Source organism: Lontra canadensis, unplaced genomic scaffold, assembly GCF_010015895.1.
Source record: "Lontra canadensis isolate GAN:19392208 unplaced genomic scaffold, GSC_riverotter_1.0 scaffold8, whole genome shotgun sequence".
NCBI classification, from domain to species: Eukaryota; Metazoa; Chordata; class Mammalia; order Carnivora; family Mustelidae; genus Lontra; species Lontra canadensis.
The window spans coordinates 16,636,355-16,663,827 of record NW_022631002.1 but is presented as its reverse complement, the minus strand read 5'-3'; the positions used below and the strand labels follow the sequence as shown (position 1 = coordinate 16,663,827).

The window sequence follows — 27,473 nt, the reverse complement described above, 5'->3', positions numbered from 1 at the left end:
TTTTTTGGCTAGAGAGAACAGGTCTGAATCTGGTCTTCTGCTATTGAGATGGAAAGCTAATGCACTGAGGAGGATTTGACCTCCAGAAAAGAGCATCAAGCCGGTTGAATCTTCCAGAGATGAAGGGTAAAAGCCCTTTGTTTGTCCCCCTGAGCTATTTTCTTCACTCCCTCTGCTACTGTTTTCACTAAGTTGCCATGATTGTAGGACAAAAGAGCCACAAACATCTCAGATGAGAGAGTTTATATTTTGCATTTGGTCCTCTGCTTCTTGAGGGGGAAACGCTTAGACAATGGGTTGATTAAATGTGTACCAGAAAGTGGATAGCGTATTGGTGACATGATGCCATGTTTATTGAAATCATGTCAGATGTAGCACTGTGGACTCCTCTTTACTTATTTATATATTGTGGCTGCTGAATTTGATTGCAGCTAAAAGAGAAGACAAAGTGGTACCTTGGTGGCTCAGTCAGTTAAGTGCGTGACTTCGGCTCAGGTCATGATCTCAGGGTCCTGGGATCGAGTCCCACATTGGGCTCCCTGCTCAGTAAGGAGTCTGCTTATCCCTCTGCCCCTCTCCCTGCTTACATTCTCCATCCACCCCCCCTGCCCAAATAAATGTTTTTAAAAAGAGAGAGAGAAGACAAAAAGGAGAAACAGGCTGACTGCTTCGGACAAGCCCTCCCTGATGTCAGCACCTTGACAAGGTTAACCCAGAGCTTCTCGACCAGTCCTCAGCTTTGCAGAGCTAGGTACACAATTTTATCTCCACTCCCTGGGGAAACCAGGCCTAGGGCAACCAAAACACAACTTCCCATATCTCACAGGTGACTGAAGGAGCTGTGCCCACATGCCAGTTAACCACAGGCTCTTTCTGTCTGGCCAGATTACAGAGGAGGTTCTTAGCTTAGAACCTTTGTGGTGGGCATTCCTTTAAATTAAGTGGCCTTCTGGGGCACCTGGCTGGTTTGGTCGGAAGAGCATGAGATTCTTGATCTCAGGGTCGTGAGTTCAAGGCCCATGGTGGGTATAGAGCTTACTTAAAATAAATATACTTTAAATAAATAAGTAAAATGGCCTTCTTACAGATACAGATCATAAGCTAGCTTAGTAAACAAAGAATTAGAACAAAGGTGATTACATATTTTTGAGAAATAGTATCATTCAGCTAGGGGAGCTGGATTTGTTTCCATTCTCCAAATCAGGATGTAGAAAATCAGGATTGGGGCTTTTAGATCAGAGAAAAATCTCCGTTGAACCAGCTGCATATACCCTGAAAATTCTTGTTTCTTGGTGTGCCTTTAACTAGACTCCATACAATGTACTTTAGATCATTAGATTGGATATGTTAGATGATTAGATTAACTTGGTTTGCATTAAGTGCATTCCAGTTCTGAAGATAGATCCTAACTGATCACGTTGATTAGACTGAGAAACTCTGTAGTCTCACAACCTGTTCTTCTAGGGAGTGCCTCAGGAAGCATTCTAGTCCCTGTATCTCCATTTATAAATTGCCTCTTAATTTGAGTTATTTGGCAAATGGCTAAAAGCATCTGTTCTTTATTGATTTTGATGGATTCCATTTCAAAGAATAACCTTTTCAGACCTTGTTACCAAACTCAGGGGAAAGACACCATAATGTAACCCTCTTAAACATGACCAAAATATTAAAAAGTTTCCAAATTTATATTTACAAATTTATTTTGTGTGTGTGTGTGTGTGTGTGTGTGTAGTATTTATATGTACATAAATGAGAATTAAGAACTTCAGGGGCACCTGGCTGGTTCAGTCAGAGGAGCATGTGACTCTTGATCATGAGTTCGAGCCCCACATTGGCTACAGAGATTACTAAAAAAATAAGCAAACTTAAAAAAAAAAAAAACCTTAGGGTTAATAAAAATATAAAACTAAAAAAAGGAAAAGAAGAAGGAAAGAGGCACAGAAATCCATGGCCAGTGGCGGGAGCAGCAATGATGCCCCCTTCCACAGGGCCCATGAGGTGTGTCTGGTTCTCTGGAATATGTAACAGCAATGTCCTCCAGCTTGCTCCCATCTCTCCCCTCCTTCAAGGCCACCTTCTCTCTGCTGCCCTTCCAGTCTACTCCCTTACCTGTCCTACTGAACTTGCCTTGGCCTCTCCCCTTTGGTCCCTTCCACTGCCCAGCTGTCCGCCATACAGACTCCCTTGGATCATCCGTGTGGTCTTTTACTTGGCCCCGTTCTACCCTATCTCCCTCCTTTCCCTTCCCAGCTTCTTGCTCCTGTGTGCAGGCCTGCTGTCTGTAGCTCCTTGGCCTACAGAGGATGGCTCCAAAGCAGGAGACAAGGCTGCGGCCAAGCCCCACGTCTACTTCCTGAGCTTCAACTGCTTATTCAAGTGACTCCCTGGAGAGTCTTCTGGAGGGTCTCCCTCTCTGCCGTGTGATTCCTCCTGCTTGGCAAGTGCCCTTCTACAAGCCCTCTGTTCCTTAATCAGAAATCTCCTGCCCTTCACTTTGCTCCGTACCATCTCTCTGTACTTGCTAATACTCCTCTCCCTTCTTCACTTCTCTCCTTCATCCCTTCACCTTTCCTGTGGCTCTGCTCACCCATCTATGTAGAAGGGCCAAGGTGCCAGGGACTGGAGGATAGCAGAGCAAATCACAGCAACTGTGAGAGCCATTTACTGAGCACCTACTGTGTGCCAGATGCCGTGCCAGGCACTGAGAACACCATAGCAAGCAAAGCAGACTGAACCTTGCCTCGGGGGAAGCTCCCGTTGTACAGGAGACAGATAATAAAGAAGATAACCAATACAGGAGACAGAATGTCAAGTGAGGTTAAATGCTGTGGAGGAAAATGAAGTCAGGAAGGTGGGTGCAGATTGTACGGGGATTGGGGCTGTACGTTTAGATCAGTTGTTGTTTTTTTTTTTTAAGATTTTATTTATTTGAGAGAGATCACAAGTAGGCAGAGAGGCAGGCGGGGGGGTTGGGGAAGGAGGGAAGCAGGCTCCCTGCTGAGCAGAGACACACACACCCCCCCCCATTGCAGGGCTTTATCCCAGGACCCTGGGATCATGACCTGAGCCAAAGGCAGAAGCTTAACCCACTGAGCCACCCAGGCGCCCCTAGATCTGTTGTTTAGAGCGGGCCTCACTGGGAAGTTGGTATTTGCATAAAGATCAGAAGGAGGTGAGGGAGTGACCAGGAAGATGTTCTGGCGGAAGAACATTCCAGACAAAGCAAAGGACAAGTGCACAGGCCTGGAGGTGAAAGTGTGTCCGGCAGGTTTGAGGACGGGCCAGAGGCCAGGCTGGCTCCAGGGCAGTGAGCTTGAGGGAAGGGGAATTGGTGGGCCTGAGTACAGGGCACTGGACCCGTGGAGCCTTGCAGACCACTCTCAGCAAGGAGGTGGGGCAGCCCCTTCAGCTTCTTTTTGTCAAGTGCTTAAGGCCACATGGATGAATGCTGTAATATGGGAAATGCCTCTAGCCCCAAGGGGTTTTGTACTTTTTTTCCTCCATCACAAAGAAGAGGCAAGCCCCATCTCTTTTTTTTTTTTTTTTTTTTTTTTTAAAGATTTTTTATTTATTTATTTGACAGAGAGAGATCACAAGCAGACAGAGAGAGAGGAGGAAGCAGGCTCCCTGCAGAGCAGAGAGCCCGATGCGGGGCTCGATCCCAGGACCCTGAGATCATGACCCGAGCCGAAGGCAGCGGCTTAACCCACTGAGCCACCCAGGCGCCCCGCAAGCCCCATCTCTTCACCACCCCCCTTCTCTGGAAAGCAAATCTACCCCCTCCCCACACCCTTGGTCTGGGAGAGCCTCGCCTGCCTGCTGCCTGGGTTGCTCAGCAGAGGCGGGGGCATGGCTGAGGCATCTGAAAGCGGTTCCGTTAGGAGATACGAGTTGGGGGATGATTCATCTGACCTGTACAGAACCCAACTGGCTTCTGTAGTCTTTTTGCAGAGAATTGCAGCATCTCAGCCAGAATGTCGGTGGTAAGGGCGAGGGGGAGAGAAGGGAGCGGAGTTCCAGGCAGGCTGTGGAGCGGTAGCGGTAGCCGCTGGTGCCTGACGGCGGGCGCCGGGGCTGCCGTGTCCTCCAGCAAGTCCTGCAGACGTTCTGCAGTCACATGCCGCCGGCTGACTGCAGTGCGCGCCGCCCCAGCTGGGAACGGAGGTGCTGCTGGGGGCTGGGAAGCTGTCTTCCTGGGCGCTGGCTCGGGCACTCCTCCCTGCTGGCGGGGCTCAGGGCTGCATGCTGGCAGGTGAGGAGGGGAGGCAGACCCTCACCACCCGCCCTGGAGGGGGCCGTGCCTACTGCTGCAAAGGGTCCTCCGCTGTTGTCCTTCTCTACGGTTCTTCCTCCAGACTCTGGAGCTCTGTGCGGCCAGGAGGGCTCAGGGACTGTCCTCCCTCCTGGGACCCTGTGCAGGCCCCGTGGGGCACAGCATAGGAAGAGCAGTTGCTCTGTGTTCCTTGTCGTTTGGAAAGTTGTTTTGCATCCAAAACCTCCTCTGCTTCTCACAATAGCCTCTTGGAACAGGGAAGCCAGCTACTGTTACTCCCCTGTGGGGGGATTTGGCCCCTGGTCAAACCCTCTTTGAGGGTCTTAGCCAGACTCTCAAACATCTGTTAAATACTAGAGAGCCTCCTCCTCAACCCCCAAATGAGTATAGACGCAGTTTGGGAAGAAAACTCACGGTTCATATATCCAGGTGAGCCCGAGCATGTGTGTCCCATGAAGATAGAGTCTGATGTCCCCCGACACATGCTAAGTAAGGGGTGCCTACCAAGACCCCTGTGCTTGCCCTGGGCCGCCTCTGAAGATGCCCGCCAGCGACTGAGCCCTCAAGTACGGATACCTGGCTGCGTCCAGGTGTGTGAGTGTGTTTTCCAATCACATATGTTATTATCAACTCTAACAAATGTAATACATATGTAACAAAAAAAAAAAAGAAAAGAAAATGCGCCCAATTTCACCTCCACTCCAACCCCAGGATCACCGCTGGCCATGTCGTCAATGTCCCTTCAGATCTCTCTCGCCTCTCACGCTTCTCCGAAATGAATACAGGCCTGAATTACTGCTTTCAAAAGCCAAAATAGGATTGAACCATAAATAGTGTCCCACATATTTTTTTTCTTAGTTTTATGTCTTGGAGACTCTGTCCTGTCACTACTCACAGCTCCCTGTCCTTTGTGATGGCACATGTCTCCTGCAGTGTAGGTGAGCTACAGCGGGTGTAGACATTTGTTTCTTGATGGTCCATTGAGTTGTTTCTAATTTCCAGTGATTCTTCAGGAACTCTCAACATACCTCTTTGCATACTGAAGCGTTTTTACAGGATAGGTCCTAAGAGGTCTAATGTTGGATTGTGCTGCTTTGAACATTGTTAGTTTTTGTTTTTAAGATTTTATTTTTAAGTAATCTTCACAACCAGCCTGGGGCTCGAACTCACAACCCCAAGATCAGGTGTTGCATTCTGTACCTCCTGAGCCAGCCAGGTGCCTGGCTTTGGACACTTTTAAATGTTTGTACCACCATGTCCACCAGAAAGTGTGTGCTGATCCACATTCCCCTCTCCTCAGTCGGCATTGCTCTAATACCCATGAGATACCGGTTCACTCTCCACAGCAGAAGTGTGGAAACCATGCTCTAAACAATTTAAGGACTGGGCAAGCCACAGGGGCTAGAGTGTTCAGTATACCAAAACCACCGATGGCGGCACAACAACACACTTTGCAGGTATACTCACCAGCTTATTAGGCCTCTCCTGGCAAGAAATCCTGAGCCCCTACAGGTCTGCTAAAAAGGATTCTTGCCAGGGACGCCTGGCTGACTCGGTTGGTAGAGGACACGCCTCTTGATCTAGGGGCTGTGAGTTGAAGCCCTAGGCTGGGCATACAGCCTACTAAAAACCAGAAACGATTTTTACCATACTTTCAGTTCTGAGACTGTGCCCTGGGTGTTTGGGGATGCCCTCTTAAGGGGTTTGCAGTGTCCCCAGGATAGGGACCACGTTTCCCAAACCAGATTGAGGACACTGGGTCTGATGGCCCTTCAGAGCATCAAGTTCATCTTGTAACGTGCAGAACAAATGACATCCGCACATTCCACATCACTGAACAGCATCCTCACGCTGTGAAGAGTTTATTGTGCTCTTCTGTGCATTTGAGATCTATTAATCCACTAAAGCCTCCCACCTGGCCTGTGAGGTAGGTATTATTATTATCCCTGTTTTACAGATGGGAAAAGTGAGGCACCCAAGAGACTAATTACTCACCCTAGATTACATACCCAGTGATAAGTAGCTAAACCAGTATTTGGACCCAGGCAGTCTGGCTCCCGAAGCTGGGCTTTTAACCACTGTGCTTTGCTATTCCCCAAAGAGTATCTATTTCCAAATCATGAAAGAAAAAAAAAAGTGTTCTTAATGTAAGTGAGGACCAGGAAAGTGGTTCCCTGCTTGTTTAAATGGACGACCTATGTCAAGCGAAACATCAGCCGTGATTTCCTCTGAGCAGTGTCCTCGCACACCAAACCCAGGCTCAGACACCAGAATTTGTTGTGTCTCGTGTTTGACCTCTTTGTTGACCCAGCAGCTAGAGATGAGATCTGCTAAAACTCCCCAGTCCTCCTGCTCTTATACTTGAACAGCTGTCATAACTTGCTTGTCTAAAGGCTTGTTCTTCTTCCTGCGGGTGGCAAAGGTAGCAGACACCCAAGATGGCCAAGATGCGTACAGCACCGGAAGTATGGAAAGTCTTCCTATAGATCCAGTCACAGCCCAGATACATCCCCTTTGAAGGTTTGCCATTGTTTTGGTTTGGCTTTTTTTACCCTTTCATCTCCTGGAAGCAGGGCGTCAGTTCTCAGATTGCCTGTTCAGAATGATCACAATGGATCGTTTTAAACGGTGATCTGTTGCATCTGTATTCCTTGCTTGTATACATTGATAGCTCTATTCCACACCCTCCCTCGAGAGAAAAAAAAAAAACAAAACACGAGACCAGAATGAACAGCCCTCTGTTGCAGAAGGGAGAAATAAGGTCCAGACACGCAAGTTTTTGCAAACGGGAAAAGACAGGGGAAGGGGAGATGTGAGTGCACGAGGGCAGAGAACCTTGTTCTTCTGTTCCCTAGTTCTTAGGCTCAGCCTGTCGGCCGGCCAGCACCTGCCTCCCCCCAAGAGCAGCAGAGGGAGAGCTGTGGTGTCAGCAGAGGGCAGTTTGCAGGGAGCTCCTGAGCCGCAGGAGCGCCCTCTCTGCCACGGAGCTGTGGAAAGCGGCGGGGGCCTTTAAGTGGCTTATTAAATGATGTAAGATTTAATCTTCGCTCTCTGCCTTGGAACTGAAGCCTGCTCTGAACGGTGCCTGGGTGGGGCTTTTCTGATGCAGAGCCCCAGTCATCACGCGCGGAGGTCGCCTGGCGCTGGGGAGAACAAAGCCACCTGCTCTGCACTGGCAGAGTCTCCAGAGCTTGAACATCGTCTCCGCCTTCCCCCACCCACATACAACACACCTTTATGAGACCACACAGCACTTTCAAAACTTCACATCCTATGGTGACCATATTAATCCAAGGGAAGGGCCAGCCTGAAATTAGGCTGTTTTTGCTGAAAGAATGGTGGTGCCGATGCCTCAGAGAGCTGTGGGGGCGGGGTGGGGGTCAGCAAACTGCCCCAAGGAAACTGTGAGCATCAGAGTTGGAGGCTGCAGTGTCAGCCACATAGGGATTTCTCCCTGGCCAAGGCCAGGACCAAGGGAGAGAGATGGTCCTGGGGACCCCATGCTCCAAAAGAGAGCAATTCAGACCCATTACCCTAAGCCATCCTTTGGGTAGGAAAAGCCCCCAAAGTGCAGAAGTTCTTTTGTTTAGAAACTGGAAGGTAATCCAAGTCAGGTTTTGGCAGCTGTGTCCTTCCATTGACAAGGGCTGGCTGGCTTCCCCACACCCCCCAGTTCTCCTCGAAAAGGCAGCACCTTTGCCAACAAAGAGACGACGTCAATCCAATTCCAGGTATATTGCCGAGTTGTGGGGACTGATCCTGCCCATCTGGTCCTGTCCTCTTCCGTGTTTCTCCCTTTCTCCTTTTCCTTTCTTCCTTCGGGCTTGGTAGCTCATTCGTTCATTATTCAGTTTTTAAGGTCAGTTAATTCGGACAGGTGTGGCAGAGGAAAACGGTGCTGGAGGAAAACGGACAGACACTTCCACGCTCTGGAGCTCGCCTCGGGGGTTGGCTGGCTCTCCGCAGTCCTCCGGGAGCCAGCGATGCGCTTGCAAATCTCAGCTGACGAGCATCCTCAGGATGTGTTCGTTCTCAACCTTGGAAACTAGTGGAATCACCTAACGAATTAAAAAAAAAAAAAAAAAATCAAGCCTGGGGTTCACCCCCAGTGATTCTAAATTGATCTGGGATAGGGTCCAGGCAGTCGTGTTTTGTGAAAAGCTCCAAGGTTTTAGAAGTCTAATGTGCAGCAGCCAGATGCCAAAACCCCTGCATTAGTTTACCTCGTGAGAAAAGTGTGTGAGTATGTGTCTGTGTGTGTGTTAAGGGGGTGTCCTAGCTAAAAGAAAATCTGATAGTAGGCCATACTTTGTTGGGGGAAGGGCCTTCCCCATGAAGGAGTTGGTGGAAACTGCCCCCACCCTTGGCTCTTCTCTAATTGGTTTTATGGAGGATCCATCTTTTGACCTCCTCTGTGACAATGACTAATGATGTGTTTCATCAAGGAAGAGGACTGAAGCAGAAATGCCAGCACATTTAAACACTGTTGTTGATGTTATTGTAACAAGAGCTCAGTGAATTTGGAACAAGGTTACCTTAAGGGATCTGTTTCCCTCCTGCTGCTGATACAGTGGCCGAGAAGGTAGACTGGGATTGTGTTCTGCTGAAGTCCAGAAAGTGGGTGTGTGCTTGTGTAAAGAGCAAGTGTGCATGTGTGCATTTTGGATACAGTGAGTTTTGTGCGCACTGGGGGTCGCGGGGGCAGCCAGTTGATAACACCCAGAGCAGAACCTCTTCCTGGGGCTTCCTCTAGCCTCAGTGCAAAGCTGTTGACATCATCATTCTTGGATATCCTTTTTTTTTTTTTTTTTTTTTTTTTTTTTCAGGAAAAGCATCCCTTCAGGGTCCACCTAGAGCCCATCTTCCCCCGTGCACCTCCCACCCTTACCCAGGATCACCACGATCCTGGATGAGGGGATAAATGGGGGCTGACGCCGGCTGGGGTGTGCCACACAAGCCATGTGCCGTGGCTCCTAGCTATGCTGCCAGGAGGAAAACTTTTTATAATTCGGTAAAGGTGCTGGATGAGCTAGCACAGCTATGCATACTTCTTCCTTCTCTGCTAAATTCTCTCAAAGGGAAGGATTTAAATAAAGCAAATTACTCATGTTTTGACTGCCACTAATCCTGTCTATATCTTGGCCCTCCTGACTTGACTGCTCTTTCTTTTTTCCTTTTTTTTTTTAAAGTAATTCCTATACCTAATGTGGGGCTCAAACTAACAACCCCGAGATCAAGAGTCAGCTATGTTGAGCCAGCCAGGTGCCCCTTTACTGCTTTCTTTGCTGAGGTTTCCAAACCCTTTTTACTTGAACCCGTGTATGATATAGACTCTACCGCACCTAGCCCCAGCTTAGAAGGAAATTCTATAATTTCAGGATTTATATCATTTTAAAATACCTTTTTATTACAAAATTATTATATTAATAGAAAATAGGGAGACTACAGAGAGAAAGGCAAAGGGAGAAAAATCTATTGTTCCACTACCCCAGACAAGACCTGATCCTGATAATCTGAGTGAACTTCTCTTTTGCCTTTTAATTTATAGGATTTAAAAGAAAACATGAACATAAATGTAGTCATTCATACATAACAAGTTTGTATCCTGCCTTTTTTAGTTAACCTTGCATCATAAGCATTTCAGCAGATTCCTATGTTCTCTTCATGAGCATAATTCTTAGTGGCTGCACAATATCCCAACAGGAAGGAGATTATGGTTGAAAATTGCTGTCTGGATTTTTTTTTGTTTGTTTGTTTGTTTGTTTTTTTTGTTTTCCTGCATTCACCTAGGAGAGGGGGAGAGAGAGGAAAAATGGCCTGGAAGAGCTTTTGCTGTTCAGGATTCCAAGAAAACCATCTCCAGGTCTGGTTTGATATTCGGGGTTATCTTTCTGGTGTGCCCTCCTAATCCTGACCTTCCAGCCAGCATAAAAGAACCTCGCCCCTTAGTGGGCACTGACTGCTCTGTCGCCAGCAGAGCAGAGGCCCCTTAATTTGAAATGAAAACCATTCTTCCATCCAAGGAGGGAGAGAGAGAGCCTGGAGTTAAAATCTCACCATTGTAACTGCGGTACCGAAAAGTTCTTACACCTGCTTCGTCAAACAGAGCCCCAAAGGGTACTGATTACAGAGTACTTGTCTGTAAGAGGGGCAAGTTATGAAAGGATAACTTTGTTGGGTCGTAGCTGCCTTGCTGTCGTCAAGGCACATACTTTCCACTTGGAATTACGTATTAACTAGTGTTGCAGATTAAGCTGCCTTGAAGAGGAAGCCCTGTTTAGTCAGCTGGGGGGACAAAACCTGCTATTCTTTGGAGGCCAGTTTAAATTCACCTTCATTAGCTTCAAGGGGTTTTGATTATGGTCCGCACAGAGAAGTTGATAGGATGGAGCCTGGAGCGCTGGCTTGGCTGCCATCGCCCAGTCTCCTCTGCTTCGCTGGAAGCCCTGGGCTGCACGCCATCCAGGAGCACTGAAGCGTGAGGTCAGAGGCTGAGGGGGCCACTGTGGCGCTAGAAGGCCCCTCTGCCCGCCCCCCACCCCCTGCCCCGTCACTCGCTAGGAGAGCAGCGGAGCAGCACCCTGGCTCCTGGCAGGCTTGTCCCGCAGCTTCAAGCCCCAGCCGTGACAAGGGACACTGGATGGCAGACTCTTCTTGGTGCAAGGTGTTTGAGCCTTTCACAAGTTCGGATTTGAAGAGTGGCAGAAAGGTGAAATCTTTGTTGATGGACCTGTCAGCTTCAGTTACCTCAAACCCACCAAAGCTTGGAGAATGGCCCTTTGAACACCCCCAAAGGATAGAAGTCTCTTTCTCTTGATGATCCCCTCATCTCCGCCCTCACTTGTGCCCAAGAGAGTGACACTGCCTGCCTGCAGGGACACTTCCTAAGGGCAGCACCAACAGTGCCCGCCGCCCCTTGCACCCCTTTGCTCTGGCTTATTGGCTTGTTAACACACCTCTGATACCTGTTCCCGCTCCTGAGCCCCCAAAACCGCAGCTCAGCTGTCCCCAGACAATACATGTAACTTACTCCCACCTTGCACGGACTTCAAGAATTCTCCACCACTGCCACATAAAATGCAAGCTCCTCATTCAGTCACTCAAGGCTCCAGAATCTGTCCTTAGCATCCTCCTCCTCAGCAGCTACAACTCGTCAGGCCCTCCTTGGAGCAGGTACTGTTGCAAGTTCTTCAGTGTACATTTTTTTTTTTTTAAGATTAATTTATTTCAGAGAGAGAGTGGGAGCAGGGGGAGGGGCAGAGAGAGAGAGGCTGAGAGAGAATCTCAAGCAGATTCCCCACAGAGTGCAGAGCCTGACCTGGGGTTTATGGGTCATGAAGTTCATGAAGTTCCCCCTACCGGAGATCATGACCTGAGCCGAAACTGAGTTGGCCCCTCAACCAATGGAGCCACCCAAGCCTCCCTACCTGCTCTTGTTCTTAAAGCTCTTCTTGCCATCTAGAATGTTCTTGTCTTTCTACATAGTCAGCTCAAGTTCTCCAGGGAACTCTGCTCAGCCCACTCCAGCTCACAGAGATCTCTTTCCTGAAATCCTCAAATTCTTCTAGTTGGATTCTCTCGTCAACATCTAATTATAAACTGCCACTTCTCAAGGTATTTGTCTTCAAAATGGATGACTATCTAGATGGCAGGGACCAGCCGGAGACTTCCTGGTGCCAAAGCATCATTCCCTTCTCTGGGCTGGTGTTGAGTGTTTGTCAAATGAATGTTGGAATGCAGCACACATTTTCTATTGCTGAGCCGAATAGGGAGGCTTTATCCCTTGGAACCCATGTAAAAGCCAGTTCAGCAACATCTGAATTCATGTTTTTAAGTGAGTGGGTATGGAATTAGTCCTATTCTTCAATCCCCAGTGGAAAGCAGAGATAAAGTTGAGCTTTATTGTATCAGCCCCTTAAAGATTCCCCTGCCCTCCTCCCTTGGAAGAGAAGAATGCAAATAGGGCACTGCAAACTGGATGTTAATTACAGGCAAATCCTCCCTGGCAAGGCTGGCCACAAAGGTAAAGATTCTTCTTGCCATCTGATAATACAGGGTCGCTGGCTCTGCAGATCAGAAAAAGAGAATTTGCTTCTTAGGGGAAGCCAGTCAGGGGGCCAAGCCAATGATGTTGCATCTGGACCTGCTGTTGATTTAGGAGTTTTTAATTGACTAGCCCACCATCTATAAAACTCCCTGGAGCCAACTGAGTGAGATAGACAATAAGCCTGTAGGACAAAGTTGAAGCCTTAGAAAATAATTAGGCATGAGATGTTCCTGGAACAACCTCAGGAAGCTTGCTCCCAGAGAAGTCATGATGCTGTTGTGTTGAGGGCAGACAGGATCTTTCCAAACTGGCTGCTCCATTCTCTCAGCTTCTAAACAGGTCACTTATAAGCAGTCAGTGGGCTGTGTATGACTCACAGACACATTTTGCCTGGCCTGTGAGCTGTTTTTTTTTTTTTTTTCTTCCCAACATTTGAATTAGTTGCCAACACTAAAAAATAAGGAGATTCCACATAAAAATCTGGATTTCTGGGGCACCTGGGTGGCTCAGTTGTTTAAGTGTCTGACTTAATTTTGGCTCAGGTCATGATCCTGGGGTCCTGGGATGGAGTTCCTCCTTTTCCAGCTCCCTGCTCAGCAGGGAGTCTGTCTCTGTCTCCCTTAGCCCCTCCCCCTGCTCGCATGCTCTCTCTCTCTCCCTCTAAAATAAACCTTTAAAAAAAAAAGATTTTATTTGTTTATTTGAGAGAGAGAGTGAGAGAGAGTATGAGAGAGGAGAAGGTCAGTGGAAGAAACAGCCTCCCCATGGAGCTGGGAGCCCGATGTGGGACTCGATACCAGATCACAACCTGAGCCGAATGCAGTGGCTTAACTGAACCACCCAGGCACCCCTAAAATAAACCTTTTTTAAAAAATCTGGATTTCTGGGCACCTGGGTATCTCAGTCGGTTGAGCGTCTGCCTTCAGCTCAGGTTGTGATCTCAGGGTTCTGGAATCTAGGCTCACATCGGAGGCCTACTGCTCAGCAGGGGAGTCTGCTTCTCTCTCCCCCCGCACCCCCGGTTGGTGCTCTCTCAAATAAATAAAATTATATCTATATCTATATATCTGGATTTCTGATTTCTCTTGACTACAGGGCACCTGCACCCTTCTTACAGGGACATCTTCAAATGGGATATTCACTCCCATCAGACTGATTCATTCATTTTTTCCCCCCACCCCAAGACCCTGCTTGTTTTCCTTGATCTAAAATGTTGCAGATTTCAGATTTGGGTGGGAGGTGGGATCAGATAGCTCCTCCAGTGTCTGGCTCTGTGATGATGCCCCTGGATGTGGAGGAGGTGGATCGGGGCTCTAGGGCAGTCCATCATGCATTGGAAGCAAGGTATTTTTCAGTGACACTGATCTCTGAATTTCTGGTCACTGAGGGTCACATCCTGGAGGAATGAGCTTGTAGAATCCAGAACACTGGCAAACAGATGCCGTTCTCTGGTTGAGGATAACTGGAGTTAACTTTTACTGAGCACCTGCTCTCAGCCAGTGTCCTCAATTCTTGTAACAACCCTGTCAAATACTCAGTCCCATTTTTGGGACGAAGACACTGAGGTCAGTGCCACACAGCTAGTGGCAGAACTGACTCCAAAGCCTTCCTCTTAACCAAAGCTGCCTCTCTCCACCTGTGTGTTATTAGCTCTTCTTAGGGCCCATCTCAGGTTCAAAACATATTCCCATTGTGGATTCAATACTAGGGGTTTTTTTTTCTAATCTTTTTTTTTTTTAAGATTTTATTTATTTATTTGACAGACAGAGATCACAGGTAGGCAGAGAGGCAGGCAGAGAGAGAGGAAGGGAAGCAGGCTCCCTGCTGAGCAGAGAGCCGATGTGGGGCCTTATCCCAGGACCCTGGGATCATGACCTGAGCGGAAGGCAGAAGCTTTAACCCATTGAGCCACCCAGGCGCCCCTCAATACTAGTTTTTAAAAACACACACAAAAAAGGATATTTAAACCATATAGCATATTAGTGATGATCTTCTCAAGCCAAAGTGTGAAATGATTTGATTTCTGTACTGCAAGATGTGAGGGGGTGAAGCAGGTGTCTTTGCCAGGGGTTTTTGTGTGCCTGAGGAACTCAGCAATGAGCATGAGTAAGGGTGGGCAGGCAAGTCCCTGAGCCCCTAAGATTTCTTTCTTTCCTTTTTTTTTTAAGATTATATTTATTTATTAGAGAGAGAGCATAGGCACATGAGTAGGGGAGGGGGGTAAAGGGAGAAGCAGACTCCCCGCTGAGTGGGGAGCCCCAGATCATGGACTGGAGTAGAAGGCAGAGGCTTAACTGCCTGAGCCACCCAGGTGTCCCAGCCCCTAAGATTTCTAAGAGCAGCAGCTTATAGACTGCAACTAATGTTGCTATAAATTTGTTGCAGCTTGGGAAGAAGTGGTAGAAATTATCTCAGGTGTGTTTGGAGGACATGTAAATTCATTTTTTACTAGTCTTTATCTCTTCAAGTTTTTCCGAGATTTAGAAATTGGGGTCTAATTCAACTGCTTCTAAACTTGCTCTGCTGACAACTCCCCCACCTCTCCCTGACCCCACCCCATCTCATCCAAGTCCAGCAGCAGCTTTTGGGGTCCTGGAAACCACTGGCTGTAAGGTCAGTTGGGGATTTAGGAGGTTACGGATGTCGGAAATAAAGGTGTAAGAAAAGGGGAGGAGAAGTTGGTTTTGGCTTTAAGACACAGGAACTTACAAGGTTCCTGCAAAACCATTTGGAGCTTTTGCAAACCCTTAAAGTCATCAGCGCCCCACTGCGGAATCTAAAGCTAAGCTTGTCACAATTGTTAACACCTTCTTGGAACAGTCTTTTTATATTTGACAATTACTCTTATGCGCTTTTTTTTTTTTTTTTTTTTTTTGCGGGCAGGAAGGTTCTGCTGTCTTGGTTTTAGGGAGTACCCTATACAGCGAACAGCCCCTCCGCGTGCTGCAGTCGGGGGAAGATTTCCATCGCCTCGGTGGTTTTGCAGAGTGAGTAGATTTCAAGCCGGGCGCGAGGGTGGCGGAATGGAGAGATGGAGAGTTAACAGTTTTGGAAGTCCCTAGGGGTTATATTGAAAGTTAACAAGGCTCCAGGTTCCAGGTTGAGCATAATGACCGCCTCCTCCTGGGCAGCTGGCCCCGGGGCAAGCGCGGAGGAGCTCGTCCTCTGGTCGCCTTGGGAGAACCCACCTTCCCGGGGCGCAGAGACCCGCTGGAGCCGCGTGCACGCGGGTCCCAGCGTCCCGCCGAGCGCCCGCCGCTTATAGCTCCCTCCGACTGAGCCAATAAGGGGGTGCCCCTCGCGGCCCTCGGGGGGGGGGGCCCTCCCACTCTTCCCAACTTTCCCGGCCCTAGGGCCGGAGGAGGGCGCCTCTCCCGGCGGGGACGCGCTCGGTACTTAAAGGCGGCTCCGTGGGGCCGGCGCTCGTCAGTCGGAGCGCGCGGCGGCGGCGGCTGTGCACCCGGGCGAGAGAGGCGCGGCGAGGCGCGGCGGCGGAAAGGAGCGGGAGGAGGGGCATGGAGCCGCCGCGGGCCTGCTGAGCACCGGAGCGCGGGCAGCCGGCGGCACGGTGAGCGCGGGCCCGGCCAGCCGGCCACATCCGAGGGGCGGGCCGCGGCGCGCGGGGGCTGCGCCCGGCTCCAAGGGTGCCGCTGGCCGAGCCCGGCGGACCCCCACCCGCTACCCGCCCCCCCCAACAGCCCCTGCGGGCGCTGCGTCCGGCGCCGGGAGGCCGGCTGAGGGCTGCGGTGTCTCCAGGCTTTACCGCGGTGGTTCCTGCAGCCCCCTCCCCACTGACCCCTCCTCCCTTTCTTCCTCCATCCTCTCCTCCTCCAGCCTCGCCTCCCTTCCTCCCTTGCGGCTTCTGTTTTGTGAATGGATTAGGGGGCGGACGACTCGGGGCACGAGTCTGGTCGGAGTCTCTCCCTCCCCCACTCCCGCCCGGGGGTTCGCACCTGTCCCGCACCAAGATGACGGGTGCTCTGGGCCCTGCGGGTCAGCCGGGCCACGGCCGCATGTATCTGCGGGCCCGGCTTCCCCTTCCCCAGCCGGCTCGGAGGGGCCGGGAGGGCGGCCGGCCGGCCAGGCGCAAGGGGAAAAGACCCAGCCCCCGCGCGCAAGTTTCCATCCCGCCTCGTGTGGGCCCCGTAGCAGGGCACACCTGTCAGCTGGAGAGGCTGCACAGTGGCAACCCCGCAAAGTTTCGGGTGTAGATTGGCGGCGTGCGTCCTTGGCTGAGGGTTTTCTCCTTCAGTCACCTGCGGGGAGGTGTCTTAGGGAGCGCCCCCCAACGTAGTGTCCTTGAAGCCGGGTGCGCATTACCTACGGGGACCAAGGTCTAGCGGATCTCTTCTGAACGAAATGGGGGTGGGTGAGAGGTGGTCGAGGTTCCCCTCTCCCCGCTTGAGGTGGCACGGCCCCCTCTCTGGGCAGGGGCGCCTCTGCCAGAGCCCGCACCAGCACCTAATTGCTCGTGGGGTTTTGGCTGCGGGACATTTTTGGTCCTCGGTGGGGTACGGGGTGTCAGGGTAGTGCCTCCAATTCGTGTGCGGGGTTTGGGGGTCCTGCCCGGGAGAGGAAGGGGCCGACGACACCGGAGATGCTGCCTTTGTCTGCAGGCACACTTTGCCAAGGTAGCTGGGGCCCAGAGGAGATGAGCAGGGCCTGGTCCGACTGATTTTTTGGGTTTTCCGTTCCTTCCCCGCTGAGTCGTGGGAAACCGGCACGTGGGTGTGGCCGGCGCCGCCTTTGCCAGAAGGCGAGGCTCAGGCGGGGGTGAGAAGCCTGGCGAGCGCCTTCCCGGCTGCATTAACCTGGTGGGCACCGCCTCCGGCATTGCACCGAGGCGGGGCGCCAGCACCCGGCAGGTTGCCGGGCTGGCCTCAGCGCCCCCGGCCCTCTCCCAGAGCGCAGGTGGGCAGTGGTGTCCTGGGGCGCCCCTTTGGCATATAAGGTCTAGAGGGCTACGGGGCAGGGGGCTCTCCTGGAGGGGGTGCGGGGCCTCGGTGCCCCTGAGCCGCAGGCGCATTCGAGTGTGGGGAGCTACCAGGGAAGGCTGGGAGTCCTGCAGAGGAAGCAGGCTCCCAGGAATGGCGGGGCAGAGCGCCTGGAGGCCGAGCTTCCCGAAGCCGCGAGGCTGCCAACAGCACTTTCCGGACCGCAGCTGCTGGAATGCTGCAGCTGCTGCCTGAATCTCAGACCGACTTAGGCAGTGGCTGCGCGTTCCTCACCTATGCTGTGTGGCAGGTGGTAGGGGCACAGGCACTGTTCCCCTGGCAAGAAGGTGCATTTGTGTTGGAGCAGGGCTCAAGGGTTGGTTCCAGTAAGACCTAGAGTTGGAGCTGGCTTGGAAGCAAGACCCCTGTTGCCTGTAGAGGGTGGGTGGGTAGCATTGGAAATGGCAATCTCCAGATCAGGCAGGTGGCAAAGAAAGGGGATGGGGGGGGGCAAGGCATGGGTCAGAATGAGGAGTGGGGAGCTGTCCTCATCAGCCCCTCCTCCCTTCCCCAATCAGCCTTCCAACTTGGGTAGTTCTTCAGAGCAGGAAGTGCTTCTAATTACAGGGAAAGTATTTATTTACCTGAGCCCTATGGAGCAAGAAACCATTGGAACCCCCTCTTGTGGGGACCCGAAGTCTCAGACCACTTGGGCGAGGTCAAGCAGTCAGGAGGGGATAGAGCTGTGTCTCAAGCACAAGTCTTCGGTGCTGAGTGCTAAGCTCTTTTCCTCAGGGCAGATGCGGCACTAAGGCTTGAGTGCAGATGGAGTCTGGCAGCATTGCCAGGTGGACCAGCATGGAGCTGCCATGCAGGCACTAGGACCAAGTGGATGGGGCTTCCCAGGTAGCCACTCTCCCAGGCTGCTGCAGTGGTGGCTGCAGTTCCCTCTGGCGCCCTGACTGCTGGGTTTCCAGGAGAGCTGCCCACACCCCAGCTCTCATTTCTTCTTTTTTTCCTCTGCTTTTCCCGGTTGCTTTCCCTTTCTTTCCTGCCTCTACAGTAAATGAGAAAAAGGTGACATAGCAGAGAACACAGGGCAACTTTCTCTTAGTGATTTTGCTGTTTCAAGAGAGAGAAGTTCCTCCCCCTCTTTATGTTTCCTGCTGTTTCTCATCTTTTCCTCCTCCACTTTGTTTATGGGCCTCATGGGTGGGCGTGCTTTACTTCCCCTCCCTCTGTACAGGACCCTGGTGGGTACAGAGCAGGTAGAAGCTCTTGGCCAGGGGCGCCTGGGTGGCTCAGTCGGTTAAGCCTCTGCCTTCAGCCTCAGGTCATGATCTCAGGGTCCTGGGATCGAGCCCCACATCTCTCTGCTCAGCAGGGAGCCTGATTCTCCCTCTCTCTCTGCCTCTCTGCCTGCTTGTGATCTTCTCTGTCAAATAAGTAAAGAAAATCTTAAAAAAGAAGAAGAAGAAGAAGCTCTTGGCTACTGGCTGCCTCTCTGGTCACCCCCCCCCTTTCCCCTCCCTGGCCCTGCATGTGCTCAGAGCAGCCTGGGGCCTCAGGCTCATCCTTCCTGAAGGTCGCCTAGAAGAGCTGTGGGTCAGGCAGATCCCAGGATCGCTGTCCACCAGGTGGGGATCAGATAGCTCTTTCTGGCTTTGGTCTAACAAGAATATATGCTACTCGAAACACTTTACATATGTAATCCATTTCACCCTCAAAGGTGCTACAAGGTTAGTGCTGCAGTCCCCGTTTCACAGATGAATGAACTAAGGGGCAGAGCAGAGGCACACAGAGAGTTCGTGGCAGAGCTGGCATTCGAACCCTGGGGGCCTGGCCCAGAGAACATGCCCCTGCTCCCACTGACCGGAAATGCTGTCTTCCACCTGACTCCACACCTCCCTCTCTCCCCCTCCAGATGCCGGTGCAGCTAACGACAGCCCTGCGTGTGGTGGGCACCAGCCTGTTTGCCCTGGCGGTGCTGGGCGGCATCCTAGCAGCTTATGTGACAGGCTACCAGTTCATTCACACGGAGAAGCACTACCTGTCTTTCGGCCTGTATGGGGCCATCCTGGGCCTGCATCTGCTCATCCAGAGCCTGTTCGCTTTCCTGGAGCACCGGCGGATGCGGCGGGCTGGCCGGCCGCTGAAACTCCCGGTGCCGTCGCGGTCGCGGCGCTCGGTGGCACTCTGCATCGCCGCCTACCAGGAGGACCCCGACTACCTGCGCAAGTGCCTGCGCTCAGCCCAGCGCATCGCCTTCACTGACCTCAAGGTGGTTATGGTGGTGGATGGCAATCGCCAGGAGGATGCCTACATGCTGGACATCTTCCACGAGGTGCTAGGGGGCACTGAGCAAGCTGGTTTCTTCGTGTGGCGCAGCAACTTCCATGAGGCGGGGGATGGGGAGACGGAGGCCAGCCTGCAGGAGGGCATGGACCGTGTGCGGGATGTGGTGCGAGGCAGCACCTTTTCGTGCATCATGCAGAAATGGGGAGGCAAGCGAGAGGTCATGTACACGGCTTTCAAGGCTCTTGGCGATTCGGTGGACTACATCCAGGTAAGCACACCGTTACCGGGGTGCGCGCACGTGTCCGGCGGGCTGGGCGCACCGGGCAGGGATTTTAGGTCCAGTTGAGGTCCTTTGTGTTGTGTGCATCCTTCGTCTGAACTTCAGAAGGCACTGAGGCCACGGCTGCTCTGAACAGCAGTCCTGGGGTCCTAAAGGCCAGGGATGGAATTCTGGTTCTTCTCTTACCCACCCGTGGGGCTTAGTGTGCACCTCTGGCCTGGTATCCCAGTACTAATAAGAGCTACCAAGTGGATAGCACCTAATTCATAGCACACACTATTGTAGGCCCTTCATACATAGTAGTTCTTCTTTTTTTTATTTTAAGATTTTATTTATCTGTCAGAGAGAGCACAAGCAGGGGGAGTGGCAGGCTGAGGGAGAACCAGGCTCCCCACTGAGCAAGGAGGTCGACGCACAGGACTCCACCCCAGGACCATGACCTGCGCCGGAGGCAGATGCTTGACCGACTGGCCTACCCAGGCGTCCCTACATATTAGTCCTTTTAACCCTCATAATATTCCTAGAGGATAAATACTATTACTACTTCCATTCATAGAAGGTGAATCTGAAAGCCCCAAGAAGTTACGTCACTTGCCTAATGTCACACAGCAGTGAGGTGCAGAGGTGGGATTTGAGCCTAGGCAGTGTGACCATATCCATTCGGCCTTCCCCTTGGTAACATGAGGAGAATCTGTCCCTAAGGAGGTGTGGTAAGGAGCAGAAGAAATCATGCTCCAACTCACTCGATTGTTGTTTCAGTTCTGGGCCAGAGAGCCCTGCTCTACCCAGTGTCACATTCGTGTTTTGAAGTGGAGGGACACAGCAGTGGCTCATCCCGCAGCTTAATCCTGCAGCAGTCCTTGGCAAGGCTAGGATCCTGAACAGATTCTGCCCAGCTTCGAGTCAAAAAGGTCATTGACACCAGGCTGGAAATGTTATTAGGTTAACACAGTTAACACAGCTCCCAACTTTCAAATAACAAAACCTAGAAAGAACTGATGAAAAGCTCACACACTTCAGTACCAAGTAGAAACTGCACTGAGAACCCCAGTTTCCGGTCCAGCACCCGCATGTCCGCTTCTCTGTTGCATTTCTTGTCCGCACATGCCAGAGGGTCTTGCCCATCCTGTGAATGAATAATGGCTGTCATGGCAGCCCACCTGTGTGCCAGCTCCGTCTTGCTGGGGGCATGTTGAGTATATCGACATTGAATGTTCTCCATTGTACCCACCTAAAATTAGCTTGCCACCGGTGTTTTGGTTCGGGCTTTTTTGAAAGTTGCATCCTCAGATGAATTGGTACATTGGCCTTTTTCTGTCTTTCTAGGGCCTTATAGGGAGGGATGTTGAGGCATTTGATTCTGCAGTTCATCTAGGATCACAGGGCCTCTGAAGCTTTCCTGGAGACTCAGCAGGCACAGGAAAAGCCCTTGAACCCTGGCACATGCTCAAGTCACAGGGACTCTGTCTACTCCCTTGTAGCACAGAATTCCCTAAACCTGCCACACATCTTCCTTTACGGATCATTTCCTGTGGATTCATTCTGGTGGATCAATAAATAGGCTCACACACCTGAGCCAGCCTTTTTCTTTATGGCTCTGGGCTCACTGCCTGGGGCAGCCTGGGGTTCAGCCCTGTTTGGTGGATTTCAGCCTGTCCCCCAATAGCCCTGCTGTGGGTGTGCCAGGAGATAGCCCTGCTTCGGCGAGTAGGGAAACCCAGGTGGACAAGAGCTCTAACTTCCCTACCCTGATCTGTTAGAAAGACCCACCTGGAGTGAAGGAAGCTGAGCAGCGTGAAGAATGGGTTAGGGACGGGGCAGGAAGTAGCCCTGAGACCAGAAGCACTGAAAAGCCTGGCCTGTTGGCTGAAGAGGCTCCGGGAGTCTGGCCTGAGGCTCTCAAGGCACCTTCTCCCAAGGTGTGCTGGTGGGGAGGTAGGAGGGAACAGGTGTGATGGCTTCACCTGGAGCCCTTTCAACATTTTGCTGCTTGTCTCTGGCCAGGACCATGTCTTCCAGCCTGGCAAGAGAAAACCCAACAAGGAAGGAGGCAGCCCCCTCCCCGCAGGCATTAGCAACTTTACTAAAAGGATTTTAGGCTTTTGCAAAGCAAGGTTTAGGCTCATCTGTGGATACTGTTTGCTCTGTTGTTCTGCCAGTGATTATCTGGGCCTTGTCAACTCAGTAATATTCCAGGAAATAAGGAGTCCGCCAAAAGGATAAGTGCTCATAGCTCGGGTTCAACTAATAATGGAGCTACCTGTTAGAATCAGACCATAAGCCTCCTGAGGGAAGGTGGGCAAGTGGGCAGGATGTGTTCTAGGCTCTGGTTGGAGGCAGCTGTTGCCAGCCTCCATGCTCATTCAGAGTAAATCCAGGTGTCATGTCAGGGTGGACAAGTGCTTTAAGGTGCCAGACTCAGGCTCCTGAGAAACCGGGTGAGAGCAGCCCTTGGACATACCATGCCCTGATCTTAGACACTTGGCCAAAAGCACACAGAGGAACTTGCAGCGGTATTAGCAGGGTACCTAGGGCCAGGTGGATACATCCTCCACTTGTGTGCTGGGCGGGTTGCCCAGGAGACCAGAGGCTGAAACTGGGAAGACCATATTAATCTAGGAGAGCACTTTGGGCAGCAGCCTCATGGCAAGAGCCATTTCTTGGCCTCAACTGGAGTGTCTGCTGACCTGGGTCTAGCCACCGTACCTAACATATGATTTCAGTGTGTACCTCCTTTTCCTCTAGGGAAATGTTCTGAGACCATTTTTGTGGAGCCTGGCCCTATAGAGGCTAAAAATTGGCCCAGTGCTAAGCATGTTTCCCTGACACCGAGTCTCCAGGGTTTCTTTTGTCAGCCTAGTTGGCTGTCAATGTGGTATCTAAACTCTCCTTTTCCTTACTTTTTGTTATTCATCTGACCTATTTAGCATAGATCTCTTTGCTAGTGGTGGCAGTGAATCCAGGAAGGGTGGTTATGGCCCTGAAGAGGTGAGCAGCATGCCGTGGACACAGGCTGGATGTCAAAATGGGCTGACCACACACTCCCTCCACAGGTGTGTGACTCTGACACCGTGCTGGATCCGGCCTGCACCATCGAGATGCTTCGAGTCCTGGAGGAGGACCCCCAAGTAGGGGGAGTTGGAGGAGATGTCCAAGTAAGCAGTAACAAGGGATTTCTGGGGGTGGGGTCCAGACTCTTTTCTGCTTCCTAATCCAATGGATATGCCTGGGAAGTGAGCATCTTGACTATTATTTTGGAGGTGCATGAGTTTGTGGTGTGTCAAGGCAGTGCGTGTGTGTGTGGGGGGGCCCTCTTCTTTGATAGCTCTCACTAGTATCAAAAGGCACACTAGGTACCCAATCTCTTTTCTGGTCTTTTTCAAAATCACTGAACAGGTATGTAGTAGAGAGCCCATGCTGCTGGGAGGGGCTTGGTGTTCTGCGGCTACTGATCACAGAGGGTGCTTGTTGACTGTAGTGCAATGAGCACCTCCCAAGTCAGACCCTTGAGAAAGCCTTGTTCTTATGGAAGGGTTGCGCTGAATGGTGAGAAGGCAGTATGGCGAGATTAAGGGGCCAGATCTTCCCAAGGGTACTGCTGGTAACAGATCAGGTCTTCCTGAGAAGCTTTCCAACTGTAGACAGTTGGCTGTAGAACAGATGCCTGGGGGGTGCTATGCACCCTTCTCAAGCCCTTCTCTCTGCCACCACCACAAGCTGTTTCCTGAGACTGCAGGTGGCTCTGAAGGTTAGAGCAGTGTCACTGGGACAGTCAGTGCAGAGGGCAATGAGGGGATGGGGAGAGTGAGTGGGTAGGGCTGGCTCCTCCGAGCCTCAGGTGTCCCAGCTCTGGCTGGATTAGGACTGATGGCCAGGTACTGAGCAGTGGGCTGCGGGACTCAGGGGAAAGGAGGCCTCATGGCCTCAGGTGTCTCTCTCCCGGGGCTCAAGTCCCCAGGTGAGGAGGCCCAGCATCTCTGGTTCCCTTGCAGATCCTCAACAAGTATGACTCGTGGATCTCCTTCCTGAGCAGTGTGCGGTACTGGATGGCCTTCAATGTGGAGCGGGCCTGCCAGTCCTACTTTGGCTGTGTGCAGTGCATTAGTGGGCCTCTGGGCATGTACCGCAATAGCCTCCTCCAGCAGTTCTTGGAGGACTGGTACCATCAGAAGTTCCTAGGCAGCAAGTGCAGCTTTGGAGATGACCGCCACCTCACCAACCGGGTCCTGAGCCTCGGCTACCGGACTAAGTATACAGCGCGCTCCAAGTGCCTCACAGAGACGCCCACCAAGTACCTCCGGTGGCTCAACCAGCAGACGCGCTGGAGCAAGTCCTACTTCCGGGAGTGGCTCTACAACTCTCTGTGGTTCCATAAGCACCACCTCTGGATGACCTACGAATCAGTGGTCACAGGTTTCTTCCCCTTCTTCCTCATTGCCACAGTAATACAGCTTTTCTACCGAGGCCGCATCTGGAATATTCTCCTCTTCCTGCTGACAGTGCAGCTGGTGGGCATTATCAAGGCTACCTATGCCTGCTTCCTTCGGGGCAACGCAGAAATGATCTTCATGTCCCTCTATTCCCTTCTCTATATGTCCAGCCTCCTGCCAGCCAAGATCTTTGCCATTGCTACCATCAACAAGTCTGGCTGGGGCACTTCTGGCCGAAAAACCATCGTGGTGAACTTCATTGGCCTCATCCCCGTGTCCATCTGGGTGGCAGTCCTTCTAGGGGGGCTGGCCTATACAGCTTATTGCCAGGATCTATTCAGTGAGACAGAGCTAGCCTTCCTGGTTTCTGGGGCCATCCTGTACGGCTGCTACTGGGTGGCCCTCCTCATGTTGTATCTGGCCATAATTGCCCGGCGATGTGGGAAGAAGCCAGAGCAGTATAGCTTAGCTTTTGCTGAGGTGTGACACAGCCCCCCAAGCAGAGTGGGAAAAGTGCAATGGGTAAGGGAGGGAAGGGGAATGGAAGAGAAAAGATGGGGTGGGAGGGAGGAGGGTGTGCTGTTTTAGTGTATTAATGGTCCAAAGGACAAGTCTGCAGTGCAAAGAACGGTGACTGTACTATATGGTCTGGGGCAGTTCTGCTTACAGGAGACACCACCATTCCAGCTCAGGGGGCACAGACTTGTTTTCACACCATCCATCTGCTTGCCTCTGCATGCGTGGTGGCCTCTAGGAAAGATTCCACCGGCTTCCCCAGGATCCAAAGGGAACCCAGAAGTGTGCTAAACCATTTAGTTCCAATCAGTGGCAACTTCTGATAGGTAAGTGACAGCCTGTGGCAAGGGGTTCTCCTACACAATCTGAACACAACTAGAGGTGGTGGGAGAACTCCTGAGATCTGGACCAGCTAGTAATGTGTCCCCACCCCCATCCCCAAATCTAGCTATCAATGCAATAAGATTGTGCCTAAGATACAAGGCCCAGAAGCCTGATCTTTGGGCATCAGAAAACAGGGTCCAGGAATGGTGCTTTATTATGGGACATACTCCATTCCACATCTCCACATCCCAAGGATGAGCTACACTAGCAGGGAGTTGGCACTGAATTGCTTTTGAGTGTGTATATGTATCTGTGTTAGAAACTAAAGTCAGCCAGGAGGAACAAAGATTGGTGGTGGTGCTAAAGGCCAGGGCCTGTAAGGAGGTCTTGGGCCGAGTGTGTCTCACCTGGAAACTGCCTGACATCTAGATGAGCTTGTCTGATCTCTGCTGGGGAGAGGAAATGAGGGCTCAGGAATTTCATCCTGTATACTTCTGAATTCCTCTCTCAAACTCCAATGAGTCTAAGAGAGTCTCCTCCCTTTGCTTTCTTCGAGGTGATGCAGTCACCTCTTCCATCTTTCTCATTGGTTAAGTTTTTCAAGGTGGCAACTGAGGCAGAGCCTGGGTCTCACAGGCCCCTCTGCCACAGGCACCCCTACCCTCAGCAGGTGGGGGAAAAACGGATTAGGAGCCTTTGACCAAATTAACTACAATCTTGGAATTGCTTGGACAGATTCCTCAGCAGCTGGCTAAGCGTGCATGACTTTCAGGCTACAGTTCTTGACAATCATCTCCAGGGAAAGCTTTTCAGTATTCCCTAAGTGAAGCCTCAAATCCAAGCTGGTCATCTTTGAGACTGTGCATTATCCTCAGTGGCTTCTCCAGGGAATTCTTAGAGCCAAGTCATTATTGCACTTGCTTGCTTTTTCCCAGAAACCAAACTCAGAGATGGAATTGGTTCCCAAATCCTAAGGTTCTTCCTTTCTCTCTCATGCCCCTTGAGGCTTTCTCTTCTGCTTTTTGGGGGGCAAGAGGGAAGGCATTTTCTAGAGCTTTGCAATCTAGACTATTCTCAGCTCTTGGGTTTGAAACCTGGGATCGCGACTAAGCCTTTGACTTAGTGGATACTTGCTTGCATGCGTGCCTGCTCGCCCTCTCCAAATGTCCATTCTCAGCAGGGCCTGCTAAGCCCTCAGAACCAGCACTAAGGTAGACAAGGACTTGAGGGGGCAAGCCTCTAGTGTGCCCAGGTGCTTCCTGCAAAGGAACAAAGTGTGCTCTGAGCCACGGATTGGCAAACCCTGGTGCTTTCTTTCATCTCCCATGAACACAAGGGTTTTCTAGGTGCAGCCAACACCGTTGCATCACATACACCTCGAGCTTCTGGTAAGACTGCTGGGTGGTGTTGGGCCTGACCCATTAAGGCTAGAAGAGGCAGCAGGCATTTACTAAAGGCAGTTGTTCAGGCTCTTCCGTGTTTTTGCTGGCCAAGTAAACTATTTTGAGCACTACAATGGAGGAAATCCGGTCAGCCAACTGCAGAGCTCAGACTTCACTAAGGGCTTGTTTTTCTTCAGCTTTTACTTGAAGGTGAAGGTAGGATAGACTCCTGGATGGAAAACTCCTCGTTGTCCTACCGTCAGCTCTGCCTTGCACTGTGGTTATCAACTTTGCTCAAATCAAGAGTAGGCAGGTACAAGTAGTGGGCTCACAACGTTTGACCTCGACTGGTTTTTCTAAGTTATTTTGTACCTTTTTCAGCAGCGAAACCAAACTGGGTCTTCAGCTTTATCCCCATTTCTTGCAAGGGAAGAGCCTTTATACAACTGGACACATTTTGGTTTTTCCTCATTGAGAATTTTAACCCTTTTGTATTCTTTCTACAATAATTTGTAAACATATTTATTTTTACTTTTTTTTTTTTTTTTTTTTTACTTTTCAGGTCTAATATTTTATACTGCACTTATTTGTCAAAATAAAGATTCTCACATAATGTTGGTTATCTCTGAACTTTCTCCTTGTACTTAAACTGGTTTTATTCCAGTTTCAGAAGAGGTCCTTGGGATAGAAATAGTTCTGTCAAGATAGTTGGCAGTGGAACTCAAACAGGGTAAGTAGTCCCAGCTGCATCTGGACCTGGGGTATATAGCAGACTCACCTTGTTGGTAACTGCACCTCCCGTGGCTTAACTTTTAATTGTTGAGAATGGGCAAGGTCTCTGGTGAAATCACTGGCAGATTAATCCTAGCTAAGGTTAAAAGTTGGCGTTTGCTTCCTCCTTGAGTGACAGCATTTTACCTGGCAGATAACACAGAACTGTGGCCAAGCTGAAAGAATGAAAAGCAGAAAATATTCTTTCCTGCGGGAAC

At 51.0% G+C, this 27,473-nt stretch overlaps 2 protein-coding genes across 11 annotated transcripts in view; both read left to right on the top strand.

Annotated features, from left to right (window-relative positions):
• The window catches only part of TANGO6 (transport and golgi organization 6 homolog), a 183,027-nt gene extending 182,927 nt beyond the window's left edge, over positions 1–100 (top strand). Inside the window, exon 19 of the mRNA XM_032854085.1 lies at positions 13–100. The gene's annotated coding sequence lies outside the window, so the exon portion shown is untranslated. The remainder of the gene's footprint in view (positions 1–12) is intronic.
• Positions 23–27,034, top strand: HAS3 (hyaluronan synthase 3). Of its 10 annotated transcripts, XM_032854089.1 has the most exons (6): positions 55–126; positions 10,064–10,136; positions 15,204–15,305; positions 19,179–19,820; positions 22,886–22,987; positions 23,825–27,034. In XM_032854089.1, the coding sequence occupies exons 2-6, from the start codon at positions 10,086–10,088 to the stop codon at positions 24,746–24,748; spliced, it is 1,821 nt and encodes a 606-aa protein (XP_032709980.1). In that variant the 5' UTR covers positions 55–126; positions 10,064–10,085; the 3' UTR covers positions 24,749–27,034. The 10 variants fall into 10 exon arrangements, with proteins under 10 accessions (XP_032709981.1, XP_032709983.1, XP_032709980.1 ...); XM_032854090.1 differs by lacking the exon at positions 10,064–10,136 and having other exon boundaries at positions 23–126; positions 15,204–15,307; XM_032854091.1 differs by lacking the exon at positions 10,064–10,136 and having other exon boundaries at positions 94–126; positions 15,208–15,305.
• Positions 27,035–27,473: the final 439 nt, after the last annotated feature.